Genomic DNA, 15,673 nt, shown 5'->3' with positions numbered 1-15,673 from the left:
AAAGAATGGTAGACATACTACTGAAATAGAGATGACTGGTTGATTCCAGGAAAGTGGCTTGAAATTGGTCTCAAAATAATGGAAATAGTATTCAAATTTGCCAGTTTTCCTTAGGATAGGTAAGGCATGCATACACCCCCAGTTTGCTTTATAGGTTTATAGGTCTGATTAAATTGAGATGCCATAATCAATCATTCCTGGTTACATTTTATTGTCTGCAAATAGATAAATCTTTGATTTTTTTGTGTGATGAATTCAAAATGGAAGAAGCCTGGGGAAATGATTAATGAACACAGGAAATGTTGTTTAGTGCCTGGAATGTTTGCACTGTATATTTTGGACTTTTTAAATTGTAATTTTTTAATTTAGTCCAACTTACTGACTTCTGTGCATTTTATATAGTTTTTATAGTTGAATGGGCAGTTTCTTGTTCTCGGTTGATAGAAAGGAAGGCATACTAGCAAGATAGCTAGAAATTGATCAGACTGAGAAATTGAATTGTCTTAAAATAGGACAAAGTGGGCAAAATCGCCGATGCTTAAATTGTTCCCAAACCATTAAATTTGCGCCTGCATAATCCCTTAAGTTTTACATTGAGTTTGCGCTTTTGGTGTCTTTACTTTAAGAAAAAGATTCTCTACCATTTCAGAAGATTTTGTTTTTAAATGTGGCCCCTGATTATATTTAATTTGGGTGTTGTAGACAGTGAAAGGGTTAAGGAACCCAGTTTGAATATATAACTGCCACATGTTAATGTTCAGATTCTCGTATAATGTAAATAGTACGGTATTTATATTTTTTAGAGGTATAAAGCCTCCATTTTCCATGGGGAAGTGGAATAGAATTCTTCCTCAGTAAGCCATGCATAAGAGGCGACTAAAATGCCGAGAGCAAGGAGCTAGTAACCCCTCCTCCTGTATACACTGTCAAAGTTAAAAAGAAACTTTCTTTTTTCATTTTGAGCCACCCTGTCCTGGTGGAATACGGCCAGTTTGTTTAAAGAAGATCAAGCCTACGTTTGTATTTTAAAGTCGATTGTATCACATTCACAAAGCGTATCAGGTTCACATCAGGTAACTACGATAAAGTATTTCCGAATATAAACATTTTTTGCATGCCAGTACAGAAACGATAAGTTATCCTTTGAGTTTTTTTTTCTTTGACTTTTCTGAAAGTAGTTTGTGAAATTTTTTAGAAGAAACTGCAAGAATTTGTTTTTATTTCTTCAGTCTTAGATAAGTTGTAAAAATAACAAGACAAAGGCTTGGATAATTCATGTGATCCCTATGCCTCTTTGTGGTACAGATATATTCTTGGATAAGGTGTGTTTTTAAGGTGTTGGATTGGTTATCTATATTTCTCCTTTCTTCCTCTTTCCCATCTACTGATATGATTGAATAATCAAGCATGATAATCGGTCAGGACCATTGGGTGAGCTGATAAAAAGACCGATTCATCATTGCCTCTTTTCTGATTATCAATCATCTTCACTGTAGGGGTCACAGGCCAGGATGCTACCACGGGCTGTTCCAATGGTGGGCCTCGTAACACTGGATCTAGCTCCAACATGGAGATACCAGAGTGTGTCACCAAATTAGAGGATACAAAAGGAGGTGGAAAATATCTGTGCAACCCTTGCCAGGCTCACTGTAATTCAGAGCCACAGTTAGCTCAGGTAAGGTTCAGATTTCATAATACAAAAGCTTTCAAAAAATATTTTAACATTTGATTATTTTACTATCTTCACTTATATACAGTATTATCTTCAGATGTGTTGAGGTTTTTTTTTTTTAATACAATAATAATAATAGGTAAGCCTCCTTTGGTGGGAGATAGCCAATATGTTAAAAATATTAGATCGATAATAAACTTTTATACTTATTTGAATATCAATAGAGGTAAAATAAGCAAAAAGTTGCATTCACTGCATTGCAGAAGATCTGGAAAGATTGTAGCTGGTAATTATGTCTTATAGGGCTTGCGATAAAGAAACTGTAGTAAAACTCTCGTATCCCAATTAGTGTGAACTTTGTCCTGCTGACATGAGATTGACCTGCTTTAAAGTGATGAGTTAGGTTTGTCTTCCCTCCGTAATTCCCATATTTAAAATCTCGCCTAACCCTGTCCCCTCACCTTACCTCCCAGACTTCATCTCATATCTCACCCCTAGGACCATTCCTTTTCACCACCTTAGACCTCTTATGAGCTTAACCTTAGAGTGCTTGTTTGCTTTGTAATTTGGTATATTTTTGTAAACTTGATAAAATTCAGCCCTAGACGAAATATTGTAGCAGTAATAAAGATATTTTTTAATTTGTTGGCTTCTGCCATCATAAACCAACAGAGCCAGTAATGGCCAATGTTAGGTAATTGCATCTCATAGGTATGGAGTATCTTAGGCTACCTCCTTGAAATAACACTTGGCCACCTCACAGAAAACACCTCACCATTTATAAAATGTGATAATCTTAATTCTTCTTTTCAGTTCCTCTGCAGGAGTGTGTAAACATACAAAAGCATTTTTATTTTTATTATGTTTTTCATGTAAGTACATGTTTACTCATCTGTATGTGGTTACATGGGTTGAGTCTTAGCTGCTGGCCCTGGCCCCACTTTACTGCTCGCCATATTCGCTCCCTTTCAGTCTCGTGGCTTTATCATGCCTGTGCAGAGTTGTGCTCTTGATGTCCCATCTTTTCATTTTTCATTGTGTATTTTTTTTTAAATTTCTAATGGTTGTATAACATGCTACTTCCTTTTATCAATGTTTTCAAGGAAAAATTCTTAATATTACTTCGGGGTGAGTGGAGACAAGTGGTAACATTTATATAAGGGGATTCGAGGAAACTGGTTAGCTGGACTTCGGTAAAAAATACAGTACCCTTAAATTGTAACATTTCCATCCCTCTGAATGAAGGATGGGAATGTTCAGTTTAAGGAATTATCTGAATTATGATTCTGCACACTTCCGGTAAGACAACTATTGAATGAATGGTAATGTATTTAGTTTCCTGGTGGTCACCATATCTGGGTAAAGCTGAAGGGGTGAACAGCACCATGCTGTAACTTCATTCCAGTAGGATCAGAGACCATCGGAGCATGGGAGAGGTGGGCACAAGTTTGTGAAGGAGTTAAATGACTAACTCATCAGGGAAACCAAGTATCCCAGAGCAACCAGCTTTCTTTTCCAGACAATATTGTGACCCAGAAAGGAATTACCTGCAGCTTCTTGGGCACACAGCCTGCCTCCAGGGAGTTTCAATAGTGTGCTGTGATGTCATACATGTTATTTTCATTTTGGAAGACATTTCTGTATGAAACTACATCTACAGGCAAGAGAAAATTTAATCTTGATTTAAGGAAGCAAAGGATCATTTTAGCTTGTTTGCGTGCTAATACAGTTGACCATTGATTAGTACATTAACTTCATTCCCAAACAAAGCGTGCAAAGAAAAAATTGTGTAAAATGAAATGAAGTTTGTTTGGGGAAAATAAGGGTACATTCAATGAACTTCCCCAAAAATGCAAAACAGCTTGTTTCTTCAACCTTGTTATTGCATAAGTGTTAGTAGATCACATGTTAATTGATGGCCTTCTTTACATCAGGCAATTTTAAGTGCCAGTTTGTTTATTGCATTCAGAATCCCTGTACTTTAAAAGGTAAAGACAGGCATTTGCCCATTGTTTGTTTGTCCAGAAACTTGAAAAAAACAAAGGACCACAGTGAGACTAGTCCTGGAGATAGATTAATATAGCATTTATATACCCAGTGTGTATTAAATGTTTGGCATGTAGCAGTCACCTTATTACTAAACTTGTTTCTGAATTAACTTGCAAGAATGTAGGTGACAAAAAAAATTCCATAATTGGCACAAATGTATGGAGAAAATCGAAACAAATCCAGCAGTGTCATGTTTCATGAAATGTACACAAGAGAAGAGACTATAATATAATATTTTTAATAATGCCAAGTTGAATAATGACTGGTAAGTAGGTTGGTAGACAGCAACCACCCAGGGGGTACTACCGTCCTGCCAAATGAGTGTGAAACGAAAGCCTGTAATTGTTTTACATGATGGAAGGATTGCTGCTGTATTTTGTCTCTCATAAATATGCAAGATTACAGGTACGTCTTGCTACTTCTACTTACACTTAGGTCACACTACACATACATGTACATGTTTATTTATACACACTCATCTGAGTTTTCTTTGATTTTATTCTTAATAGTTCTTGGTCTTTTTACTTTTCCTTTCATATCCATGGGGAAGTGGAATAAGAATCTTTTCTCCGTAAGCCATGCATGTTGTAAAAGTCAACTAAAATGCCGGGAACAGTGGGCTAGTAACCCCTTTTCCTGTAATAATTACTAAAAAGAATAAGAAGAAAATTGTCAAAGTGGGAAGTCTGAATGTGCGTGGATGTTGTGCAAATGATAAGAAAGAGATGATTGTGGATGTTATGAATGAGAAGAAGCTGGATGTCCTGGCTTTAACCCTTTCAGGGTCCAAGGCCCAAATCTGGAGTCACGCACCAGTGTCCAAGATATTTAAAAAAAAAAATTTGTTATTTTTTCTTATGAAATCATAGAGAATCTTTTTGTGAAGGTAATAAAACAAAAAGTACGAAAATTGGTGGAAAATTGACGAAATTATGCTCTCGCGAATTTTGATGTGTCAGCGATATTTACGAATCGGCGATTTTGCCGACTTTGACTCCCATTTTAGGCCAATTACATTATTCCAATCAACCAAATTCTTAGCTATTTCACTAGTATTACTTCTATTCTATCGATTGAGCACAAGAAATCGCCAAGTCAACTGTTTCAACTACAAAATAAAGTGCTCGGAAATTGTTAATTTGGCCAATTTAACACAAAGTTCAAAATATTCCAATTTCAAAATAGGGTCCAGAATGAACAATGTAGGCATTCCTGGCACTAAACTAACATTTCCTCTGTTCATTAGTTATGTTTTGAGGCTTTACAAATAAATTCCATTTTGATTTTTTATTCACATAATGAATTTTTATTCACACCAAAAAATAGATGGTTTACTGTTATGCAATACTGTAATAATTGTATAAATATCATCACCATATTTGTGAATGTATATTAGACCCACCAGCTGATGTGTATTAGACGTGTGAGGTCGTTTGTTTACTCTTGAATATCGGCAAAAATTTAACATTTCCGCTACTTTGAGCTCAGTTTCAAGCCATTTCCAATGCTAAAACCAATCAAAATCATCTCTATTTCTGTAATATGTCTTCCATTCTATCAAATGAGACCAAGAAATCGCAAATACAACTATAAAAAACATACGAAAAAACACTGCAAAGTTGCTGTTTTAATCGAAAAATCATGATTTCATTTTTTTTCTCTCATTATGCACAGTGTGCTGCAGGATCTGTTTTATGTGGTGCACACATACCACATAGATGTATTCTCTCATATCTAGGCCCAAATGTACCACTCACAGTTTATCAGAGTGAGCTGAGCTCATGGCGTAGATCTACGGTTTGGACCCTGAACGTAAAGCCGTAGATCTACGGGACGGACCCTGAAAGGGTTAAGTGAAACAAAGTTGAAGGGGGTGGGAGAGTTTCAGTGGAGAGGAATAAATGGGATTAAGTCAGGGGTTTCAAATAGAGTTAGAGCTAAAGGAGTAGCAATAATGTTGAAGGATAAGTTATGGCCGGAAAAGAGGGACTACAAATGTATTAATTCAAGGATTATGTGGAGTAAAATAAAGGGTGGATGTGAAAAGTGGGTTATAGTAAGCATATATACACCTGGAGAGGAGAGAGAGAGATTTTGGGAAATGTTGAGTAAATGCGTGGGGAGTTTTGAACCAAGTGTGAGAGTAATGGTGGTTGGGGATTTCAATGCTAAAGTGGGCAAAAATGTTGTGGAGGGAGTAGTAGGTAAATTTGAGGTGCCAGGGGTAAATGAAAATGGGAAGCCTTTAATTGAGCTATGTGTAGAAAGAGGTTTGGTAATAAATAATACATATTTTATGAAGAAGAGGATAAATATACAAGGTATGATATAGCACGTAATGAAAGTAGTTTTAGATTATGTATTTGTGGATAAAAGGTTGATGGGTACGCTCCAGGATGTACACGTTTATAGAGGGGCAACTGATATATCGGATCATTATTTAGTTGTAGCTACAGTTAGAGTAAGAGGTAGATGGGAAAAGAGGAAAATGGCAACAACAAGCAAGAGGGAGGTGAAAGTGTATAAACTATGGGAGGAGGAAGTTCGGGTGAGATATAAGCAACTATTGGCGGAAAGGTGGGCTGGTGCAAGTATGAGTAGTAGGGGGGTTGAAGAGGGTTGAAATAGTTTTAGAAATGCAGTATTAGAATGTGGGGCAGAAGTTTGTGGTTATAGGAGAGTGGGTGCAGGAGGAATGAGGAGTGATTGGTGGAATGATGAAGTAAAGGGTGTGATAAAAGAGAAAAAGTTAGCTTATGAGAGGTTTTTACAAAGCAGAAGTGGAGAGTAAAAGAAAGGTTGAGAGAGTGCAAAAGGAGAGCAGACGATAGTCTGAGAGGCACTGTCGAGAAATTTTAATGAAAATAAGAAAAAATTTTGGAGCGAGTTAAACAAGTTAAGAAAGCCTAGAGAACGAATGGATTTGTCAGTTAAAAAACAGAGTAGGGGAGTTAGTGGATGGGGAGATGGAGGTTTTGGGTAGATGGCGAGAATATTTTGAGGAACTTCTAAATGCCGACGAAGAAAGGGAAGCGGTAATTTCATGCACTGGCCAGGGAGGTATACCATCTTTTAGGAGTGAAGAACAGGATGAGAGTGTGGGGGAGGTGCGTGAGGCATTACTTAGAATGAAAGAGGGTAAAGCAGCTGGAACTGACGGGATCATGACAGAAATGTTAAAAGCAGGGGGCGATATAGTGCTGGAGTGGTTGGTATTTTTGTTTAATAAATGTATGAAAGTGAATATAGAAAAGAGTAAGGTGATGAGGGTATCAAATGATTTAGATAAAGAAAAATTGGATATCAAATTGGGGAGGAGGAGTATGGAAGAAGTGAATGTTTTCAGATACTTGGGAGTTGACGTGTCGGCGGATGAATTTATGAAGGATAAGGTTAATCATAGAATTGATGAGGGAAAAAAGGTGAGTGGTGCGTTGAGGTATATGTGGAGTCAAAAAAACGTTATCTATGGAGGCAAAGAAGGAAATGTATGAAAGTGTAGTAGTACCAACACTCTTATATGGGTGTGAAGCTTGGGTGGTAAATGCAGCAGCGAGGAGACGGTTGGAGGCAGTGGAGTTGTCCTGTCTAAGGGCAATGTGTGGTGTAAATATTATGCAGAAAATTTGGAGTGTGGGAATTAGGAAAAGGTGTGGAGTTAATAAAAAGTATTAGTCAGAGGGCAGAAGAGGGGTTGTTGAGGTGGTTTGGTCATTTAGAGAGAATGGATCAAAATAGAATGACATGGAAAGCATATAAATCTATAGGGGAAGGAAGGCGAGGTAGGGGTCGTCCTCGAAAGGGTTGGAGAGAGGGGGTAAAGGAGGTTTTGTGGGCGAGGGGCTTGGACTTCCAGCAAGCGTGCGTGAGCGTGTTAGATAGGAGTGAATGGAGACGAATGGTACTTGGGACCTGATGTTCTGTTGGAGTGTGAGCAGGGTAATATTTAGTGAAGGGATTCAGGGAAACCAGTTATTTTCATATAGTTGGACTTGAGTCCTGGAAATGGGAAGTACAATGCCTGCACTTTAAAGGAGGGGTTTGGGATATTGGCAGTTTGGAGCGATATGTTGTGTATCTTTATACGTACGTATATGCTTCTAAACTGTTGTATTCTGAGCACCTCTGCAAAAACAGTGATAATGTGTGAGTGTGGTGAAAGTGTTGAATGATGATGAAAGCATTTTCTTTTTGGGGATTTTCTTTCTTTTTTGGGTCACCCTGCCTCGGTGGGAGATGGCCGACTTGTTGAAAAAAAAAAAAATGTATGAAAGAGGGGAAGGTACCTAGGGATTGGCAGAGACCATGTATAGTCCCTTTATATAAGGGAAGGGGGACAAAAGAGATTGTAAAAATTATAGAGGAATAAGTTTACTGAGTATACCAGGAAAAGTGTACGGTAGGGTTATAATTGAAAGAATTAGAGGTAATCAGAACGTAGGATTGTGGATGAGCAAGGAGGTTTCAGAGTGGGTAGGGGATGTGTAGATCAAGTGTTCACATTGAAGCATATATGTGAACAGTATTTGGATAAAGGTAGGGAAGTTTTTATTGCATTTATGGATTTAGAAAAGGCATATGATAGTGTATAGGGGAGCAATGTGGCAGATGTTGCAAGTATATGGAATAGGTGGTAAGTTACTAAATGCTGTAAAGAGTTTTTATGAGGATAGTGAGGCTCAGGTTAGGGTGTGTAGAAGAGAGGGAGACTACTTCCCAGTAAAAGTAGGTCTTAGACAGGGATGTGTAATGTCACCATGGTTGTTTAATATGTATATTTATAGATGGGGTTGTAAAGGAAGTAAATGCTAGGGTGTTCAGGAGAGGGGTGGGATTAAATTATGGGGAATCAAATACAAAATGGGAATTGACACAGTTGCTTTTTGCTGATGATACTGTGCTCATGGGAGATTCTAAAGAAAAATTGCTAAGGTTAGTGGATGAGTTTGGGAGTGTATAAAGGTAGAAAGTTGAAAGTGAACATTGAAAAGAGTAAGGTGATGAGGGTATCAAATGATTTAGATAAAGAAAAATTGGATATCAAATTGGGGAGGAGTATAGAAGAAGTGACTGTTTTCAGATACTTGGGAGTTGACATGTTGGCAGATGGATTTATGAGGGATGAGGTTAATCATAGAATTGATGAGGGAAAAAAAGGTGAGTGGTGCGTTGAGGTAAATTTTTTTTTTTTATTATTACATTGGCCGATTCCCACCAAGGCAGGGTGGCCCGAAAAACAAAAACTTTCACCATCATTCACTCCATCACTGTCTTGCCAAAAGGGTGCTTTACACTACAGTTTTTAAACTGCAACATTAACACTCCTCCTTCAGAGTGCAGGCACTGTACTTCCCATCTCCAGGACTCAAGTCCGGCCTGCCGGTTTCCCTGAACCCCTTCATAAATGTTACTTTGCTCACACTCCAACAGCACGTCAAGTATTAAAAGCCATTTGTCTCCATTCACTCCTATCAAACACGCTCACGCATGCCTGCTGGAAGTCCAAGCCCCTCACACACAAAACCTCCTTTACCCCTTCCCTCCAACCTTTCCTAGGCCGACCCCTACCCCGCCTTCCTTCCACTACAGACTGATACACTCTTGAAGTCACTCTGTTTCGCTCCATTCTCTCTACATGTCCAAACCACCTCAACAACCCTTCCTCAGCCCTCTGGACAACAGTTTTGGTAATCCCGCACCTCCTCCTAACTTCCAAACTACGAATTCTCTGCATTATATTCACACCACACATTGCCCTCAGACATGACATCACTGCCTCCAGCCTTCTCCTCGCTGCAACATTCAACACCCATGCTTCACACCCATATAAGAGCGTTGGTAAAACTATACTCTCATACATTCCCCTCTTTGCCTCCAAGGACAAAGTTCTTTGTCTCCACAGACTCCTAAGAAGGGAATGTATGAAAGTATAGTAGTACCAACATTCTTATATGGGTGCGAAGCTTGGGTTGTGAATGCAGCAGCGAGGAGGCAGTTGGAAGCAGTGGAGATATCCTGTCTAAGGGCAATGTGTGGTGTAAATATTATGCAGAAAATTAGGAGGTGTGGAGTTAATAAAAGTATTAGTCAGAGCTGAATAGGGGTTGTTGAGGTGGTTTGGTCATCTAGAGAGAATGGATCAAAGTAGAATGACATGGAGAGCGTATAAATCTGTAGGGGGAAGGAAGGCGGGGTAGGGGTCATCCTCAAAAAGGTTGGAGGGAGGGGGTAAAGGAGGTTTTGTGGGCGAGGGGCTTGGACTTCCACCAAGCGTGCATGAGCGTGTTAGATAGGAGTGAATGGAGATGAATGGTATTTGGGACCTGACGATCTGTTGGAGTGTGAGCAGGGTAATATTTAGTGAAGGGATTCAGATTTCAGAGTGGGTAGGGGATGTGTAGATCAAGTGTTTACATTGAAGCATATATGTGAACAGTATTTAGATAAAGGTAGGGAAGTTTTTATTGCATTTATGGATTTAGAAAAGGCATATGATAGAGTGGATAGAGGAGCAATGTGGCAGATGTTGCAAGTATATGGAATAGGTGGTAAGTTATTAAATGCTGTAAAGAGTTTTTATGAGGATAGTGAGGCTCAGGTTAGGGTGTGTAGAAGAGAGGGAGACTACTTCCCGGTAAAAGTAGGTCTTAGACAGGGATGTGTAATGTCACCATGGTTGTTTAATATATTTATAGATGGGGTTGTAAAGGAAGTAAATGCTAGGGTGTTCGGGAGAGGGGTGGGATTAAATTTTGGGGAATCAAATTCAAAATGGGAATTGACACAGTTACTTTTTGCTGATGATACTGTGCTTATGGGAGATTCTAAAGAAAAATTGCAAAGGTTAGTGGATGAGTTTGGGAATGTGTGTAAAGGTAGAAAGTTGAAAGTGAACATAGAAAAGAGTAAGGTGATGAGGGTGTCAAATGATTTAGATAAAGAAAAATTGGATATCAAATTGGGGAGGAGGAGTATGGAAGAAGTGAATGTTTTCAGATACTTGGGAGTTGACGTGTCGGCGGATGGATTTATGAAGGATGAGGTTAATCATAGAATTGATGAGGGGAAAAAAGGTGAGTGGTGCGTTGAGGTATATGTGGAGTCAAAAAACGTTATCTATGGAGGCAAAGAAGGGAATGTATGAAAGTATAGTAGTACCAACACTCTTATATGGGTGTGAAGCTTGGGTGGTAAATGCAGCAGCGAGGAGACGGTTGGAGGCAGTGGAGATGTCCTGTTTAAGGGCAATGTGTGGTGTAAATATTATGCAGAAAATTCGGAGTGTGGAAATTAGGAGAAGGTGTGGAGTTAATAAAAGTATTAGTCAGAGGGCAGAAGAGGGGTTGTTGAGGTGGTTTGGTCATTTAGAGAGAATGGATCAAAGTAGAATGACATGGAAAGCATATAAATCAATAGGGGAAGGAAGGCGGGGTAGGGGTCGTCCTCGAAAGGGTTGGAGAGAGGGGGTAAAGGAGGTTTTGTGGGCAAGGGGCTTGGACTTCCAGCAAGCGTGCGTGAGCGTGTTAGATAGGAGTGAATGGAGACGAATGGTACTTGGGACCTGACGATCTGTTGGAGTGTGAGCAGGGTAATATTTAGTGAAGGGATTCAGGGAAACCGGTTATTTTCATATAGTCGGACTTGAGTCCTGGAAATGGGTAGTACAATGCCTGCACTTTAAAGGAGGGGTTTGGGATATTGGCAGTGTGGAGGGATATGTTGTGTATCTTTATATGTGTATGCTTCTAAACTGTTGTATTCTGAGCACCTCTGCAAAAACAGTGATAATGTGCGAGTGTGGTGAAAGTGTTGAATGATGATGAAAGTATTTTCTTTTTGGGGATTTTCTTTCTTTTTTGGGTCACCCTGCCTCGGTGGGAGACGGCCGACTTGTTGAAAAAAAAAAAAAAAATTCAGGGAAACCGGTTATTTTTATATAGCCGGACTTGAGTCCTGGAAATGGGAAGTACAATGCCTGCACTCCAAAGGAGGGGTTCGGGATATTAGCAGTTTGGAGGGATATGTTGTGTACCTTTATAGGTACACCTACCATCCAACTTACGACCGAGTTCGGTTCCAAGAAACTGGTCGTAAGTTGAAATGGACGCAAGTCAAACTTTACTACTGAATATCAACATTACATTTTTGTAATGACTTTATTTTATTGTTTTATTTTGGTATTTCATGTTTTACTTTCCTTTTTATGCTGTTAGTACTGTATTTTATACTGTAAGGTTTAGGATAAACACTGTGTACAACACAAACACTTGTTTATTTCCCAGAAGTTTGGCATAAAAAACACGGTCGTAAGTCGAGTCGTCGTATGTCGAGCAGGTTGTAAGTCGGATGGTAGGTGTATATGCTTCTAAGCTGTTGTGTTCTGAGCACCTCTGCAAAAACAGTGATTGTGTGAGTGAGGTGAAAGTGTTGAATGTTGATGAAAGTATTTTCTTTTTGGGGATTTTCTTTCTTTTCTGGGTCACCCTGCCTCGGTGGGAGACGGCCGACTTGTTTAAATAAAAAAAAAAAAAGAAAAATTGAAAATTCTCCATGGGGACATGGAACAGAATTTTTCCTCCTTAAGCTATGCATGTCGTAAGAGGCGACTGAAATGCTGGGAGCAAGGGGCTAGTAACCCTCGTCTCCAGTATACATTACTAAATTTGAAGAGAGAAACTTCCGTTTTTCTTTTTGGTCACCCTGGCCAGTTTCTGGGAAAAAAAAAAAAGTTGAAAAGTGAGGGAGTTTCTAATAACTATTCAGGCATAACCAAATTTTATTTGTTATAATTATTGCAATTTTTACTGAAGGTAAATATCTGTCCATTGTTTGTAAAAATATTTTTAAACTTGCCAATCTGCAGCATTTATCGTCGAAGAAGCATTTGGATAAAGTAAGTGGACGCAAACCACAAGGAGGTGGGTGGAGGGGAAGACGACGTCCTTCGTTCCGTGGCGGACGAGTTGGCCAACCGAGGACAACCACCTACACTCAACCCCTGTCATCCAACTTTGTTGCAGGTGGTGAAATCATGTAAATGCTTTAAAGTCAGGAATAATCTTAATACTATAGGTTTGGAACAGTTATAGTTTGGGCAGGTAAAACTCCAGTGTTCATCTTTTTTTACTGTTTAACCTACTCTCCAAATGCAGAATGTGGAAATATTGTAAGTGTTTGTAGAAAATAATTTATGCATTTTATGTATTGGATGCAGTGCCATTTTTTAAAAAAAAAGATTTGATGTGTTAATTTTAGGAGGACTATGATAATCATGCTGAAGTACAGTAGTTAAAATGCTTGGTACTTTAATAGGTTTTTCTGTGAAATATGCTTATGAAAATGTGTTGTACATGTGTTGATGTTTACAGTGAACATCACGATCTGTTATTTTCTTAAGCAAGGTTATTGTTCAAAGTCTGCTTTAATCCATTCATGATCCCGTCCCACTTTGCAATTTTTGTAAACCTTTTACAGTAAATTAATTTTTAAAAATTTTCTGTGTGAGCTTGTTTGGCACTGGATTGACACCTGCTGTAATTTTGTAGTCTGTAGTCCTGTAATCTGTAGGAATAATCTGTATTCTTGTCAAATCATAGGATATGGTATTAGAATTTTGTCAGTGATCTGAAAAATTAGTTGCAGCTGACCGAGTGCTGACGTCTTACCCTTTGTCACTACAGTGGGTAATCACTTGTCACTACAGTGGGTAATCACTTGTCACTACAGGGGATAATGATTTGCCACTACACTGGGTAATGACTTGATTGCTAGTATGGAGGAGCATTTGAGTTTTTAAGTGTTTGCATGACTTGTTGCAGATGGTGTTAATCCCTTGTAATGCAATGCAATAAGATCGTTTACCCCCACTTTTGTTTTATTTATCTCCAAGGGATGGAGTGATAATGGAAGAGCAATCTGAAACTGCATTATTATCGCTATATTGTGTTCCAAACTGAAAAATAGTGTATCCCTTTGATAATAATAATATATTCAGTTTTTAATGGAAATTTCTGATTACAAAAATTAATAGTAAGAATCATAATTTTAATGTAAATTAAACATTTTTTGGATATACATGTTTTATTGGTGGCTCTCTCAATAATTATTGTACATGTAAAAAAGGCACATTTGTTGCACTGTGACTTGCGGTACATTGCCAAAATGGGGCGGAGTTAATTTTTTCTCATTTTTACATTCCACAAGTCTGTGACTTTTGATTGAAATGAAAGTGTATTTGGTAAAATATTTTGCCATTTTTGCATCAAGACCCCAGAAAGTTAAGAGTCATATCAGAGGACAGTATTCTTCCTCACCCCGTCTTGAAAAGGGAAGCATTGTATATTCCAGCCTCAAAAATTCACTTCTGACCAACCTCTTTTCCAGCATCTGAGTACACATTACAGTACAGTATAGTACAAAGTACAGTACATATTACAGTACAGTAAATACTCTTTCCCAGACCTCAATTTAACAAACAGCAGAACTAAGACAGAATGCTCTGGGAAAATTGTATTTTCAACTTGATTCACAGAATTAGATCTGTCCTTTCCTTCCCTGGATCAAACCTAGATGCCTTCCATTTCCCAAGGAGATATATGACCCATACAGATTGTGCTCCCCATGAATGTAATAATAGTGTAATAACTATTTACAACTTAGTGTTAATTGTATGCTGCTGTATTATGTACACAGTTTTGTGTATTTCTCTATTAGTTTATTAAACTGATGCTTCAGTGCTTAATTTGATTGATTGTATTATTATTATTGCTGCTTTACAGATGTCCTTTTGTGTATTAGATTCACTGCAAGCCCCACATAAAGTGTACTATGTCAGGAGCCCTCAACACTTAATCCCACATTATAAGAATCTTCAGTGTGTTCTGTAAATTTCACCAATTACATTTCATGGTGAATATATTGCAAATGTGGAATTACCAGTAAAATGGGATATTGCATAAGAGCAAATTTGCATAAAGCTAGGGGAAATTTATACTATGTGGCTAACACATCAGATTCCATGGTACACACACTTTCATTCTTTTTAACACATCAGAAGTCTCCCACTGAGTAGGGTGACCAAAAAAGAGAAAATGCATTTGCCATTATTCAGTTAATGGTAGTCTTGCCAATAGCCTACTGACATCATAGTTCACATCCCTTCGAAATGCAGCATCCTCACCCCTCCTTTACAATTCAGACACTGTATTTCCCACATCTAGGACTCGCATATACACTATATACTATCTGTTGTTCTTTTTAGCTTGAGCTTGCAGACACGGCAAGTATTGCTTTACCAGACAAGCAAAGATTAATTACTTTTTTTTTTTTTTTTTTTATTAACTTGTCAGCTGTCTCTCACTGAGGCAGGGTGCCCCAGGAAAAGAAACACTTTCGCCATCATTCACACATAACCACTGTCTTTGCAGAGGCGCTCAGATACGACAGTTCAGATATCACTCCAAACAGCCAATATTCCATACCCCTTATTTAAATTGGAGGCATTGTACTTCCCACCTCCAGGACTCAAGTCCGAAAAATGCTCTGCCAGTAGTCGAGCCTGAGTCTGTCGTTTTAAAGGCGGCCATGCTGACCGCTGTACCACAGCAGAATCAGTCTGCACATCACAATATTAATACTCAGTATTTCATTGTTAATAACTAATGCAAACTAAGCTTAGGCAGAGCTTAACTAGGTTAGGCAGCATTACGTGAATTGTAGTAAGTTTAGTTGAGGTTGCTAAGTTCGTTATGATACAAACTAAGAAACTATTTCAGTTTTGATACTAGCTAAAAATCACAACACTAATAGGTATACGTACATGCAATGCATGCAAGTGTACATACACATGTACTAGGGATGGAATGATGCCGGAATTTTTGCCGATGCTGATACTTTGAAATTTAGTTGATAACCACCAACACCAATACTGAATTTTAGGCTTAGACCGATAGC

At 38.4% G+C, this 15,673-nt stretch overlaps 1 protein-coding gene across 7 annotated transcripts in view; it reads left to right on the top strand.

Moving 5' to 3' along the window:
- Nucleotides 1-14,467, top strand: part of LOC128692377 (zinc finger protein 385B-like) — a 45,329-nt gene extending 30,862 nt beyond the window's left edge. For 6 of the 7 annotated variants that reach the window (XM_070096453.1, XM_070096458.1, XM_070096452.1 and 3 more), the window contains 2 exons: nucleotides 1,497-1,675; nucleotides 12,585-14,467. In XM_070096453.1, the coding sequence (XP_069952554.1) occupies nucleotides 1,497-1,675; nucleotides 12,585-12,758 (353 nt within the window). In that variant the 3' untranslated portion in view covers nucleotides 12,759-14,467. Of the gene's footprint in view, nucleotides 1-1,496; nucleotides 1,676-2,485; nucleotides 2,618-12,584 lie in introns of those variants that run through there. The other variant, XM_070096456.1, reaches the window with a different exon arrangement.
- The last annotated feature ends 1,206 nt before the right edge of the window (nucleotides 14,468-15,673 follow it).

Source organism: Cherax quadricarinatus, chromosome 53 (genome assembly GCF_038502225.1).
Source record: "Cherax quadricarinatus isolate ZL_2023a chromosome 53, ASM3850222v1, whole genome shotgun sequence".
NCBI lineage: Eukaryota > Metazoa > Arthropoda > Malacostraca > Decapoda > Parastacidae > Cherax > Cherax quadricarinatus.
Note: the sequence above shows the minus strand (reverse complement) of the source record. Positions and strands in the feature narration are given on the sequence as shown.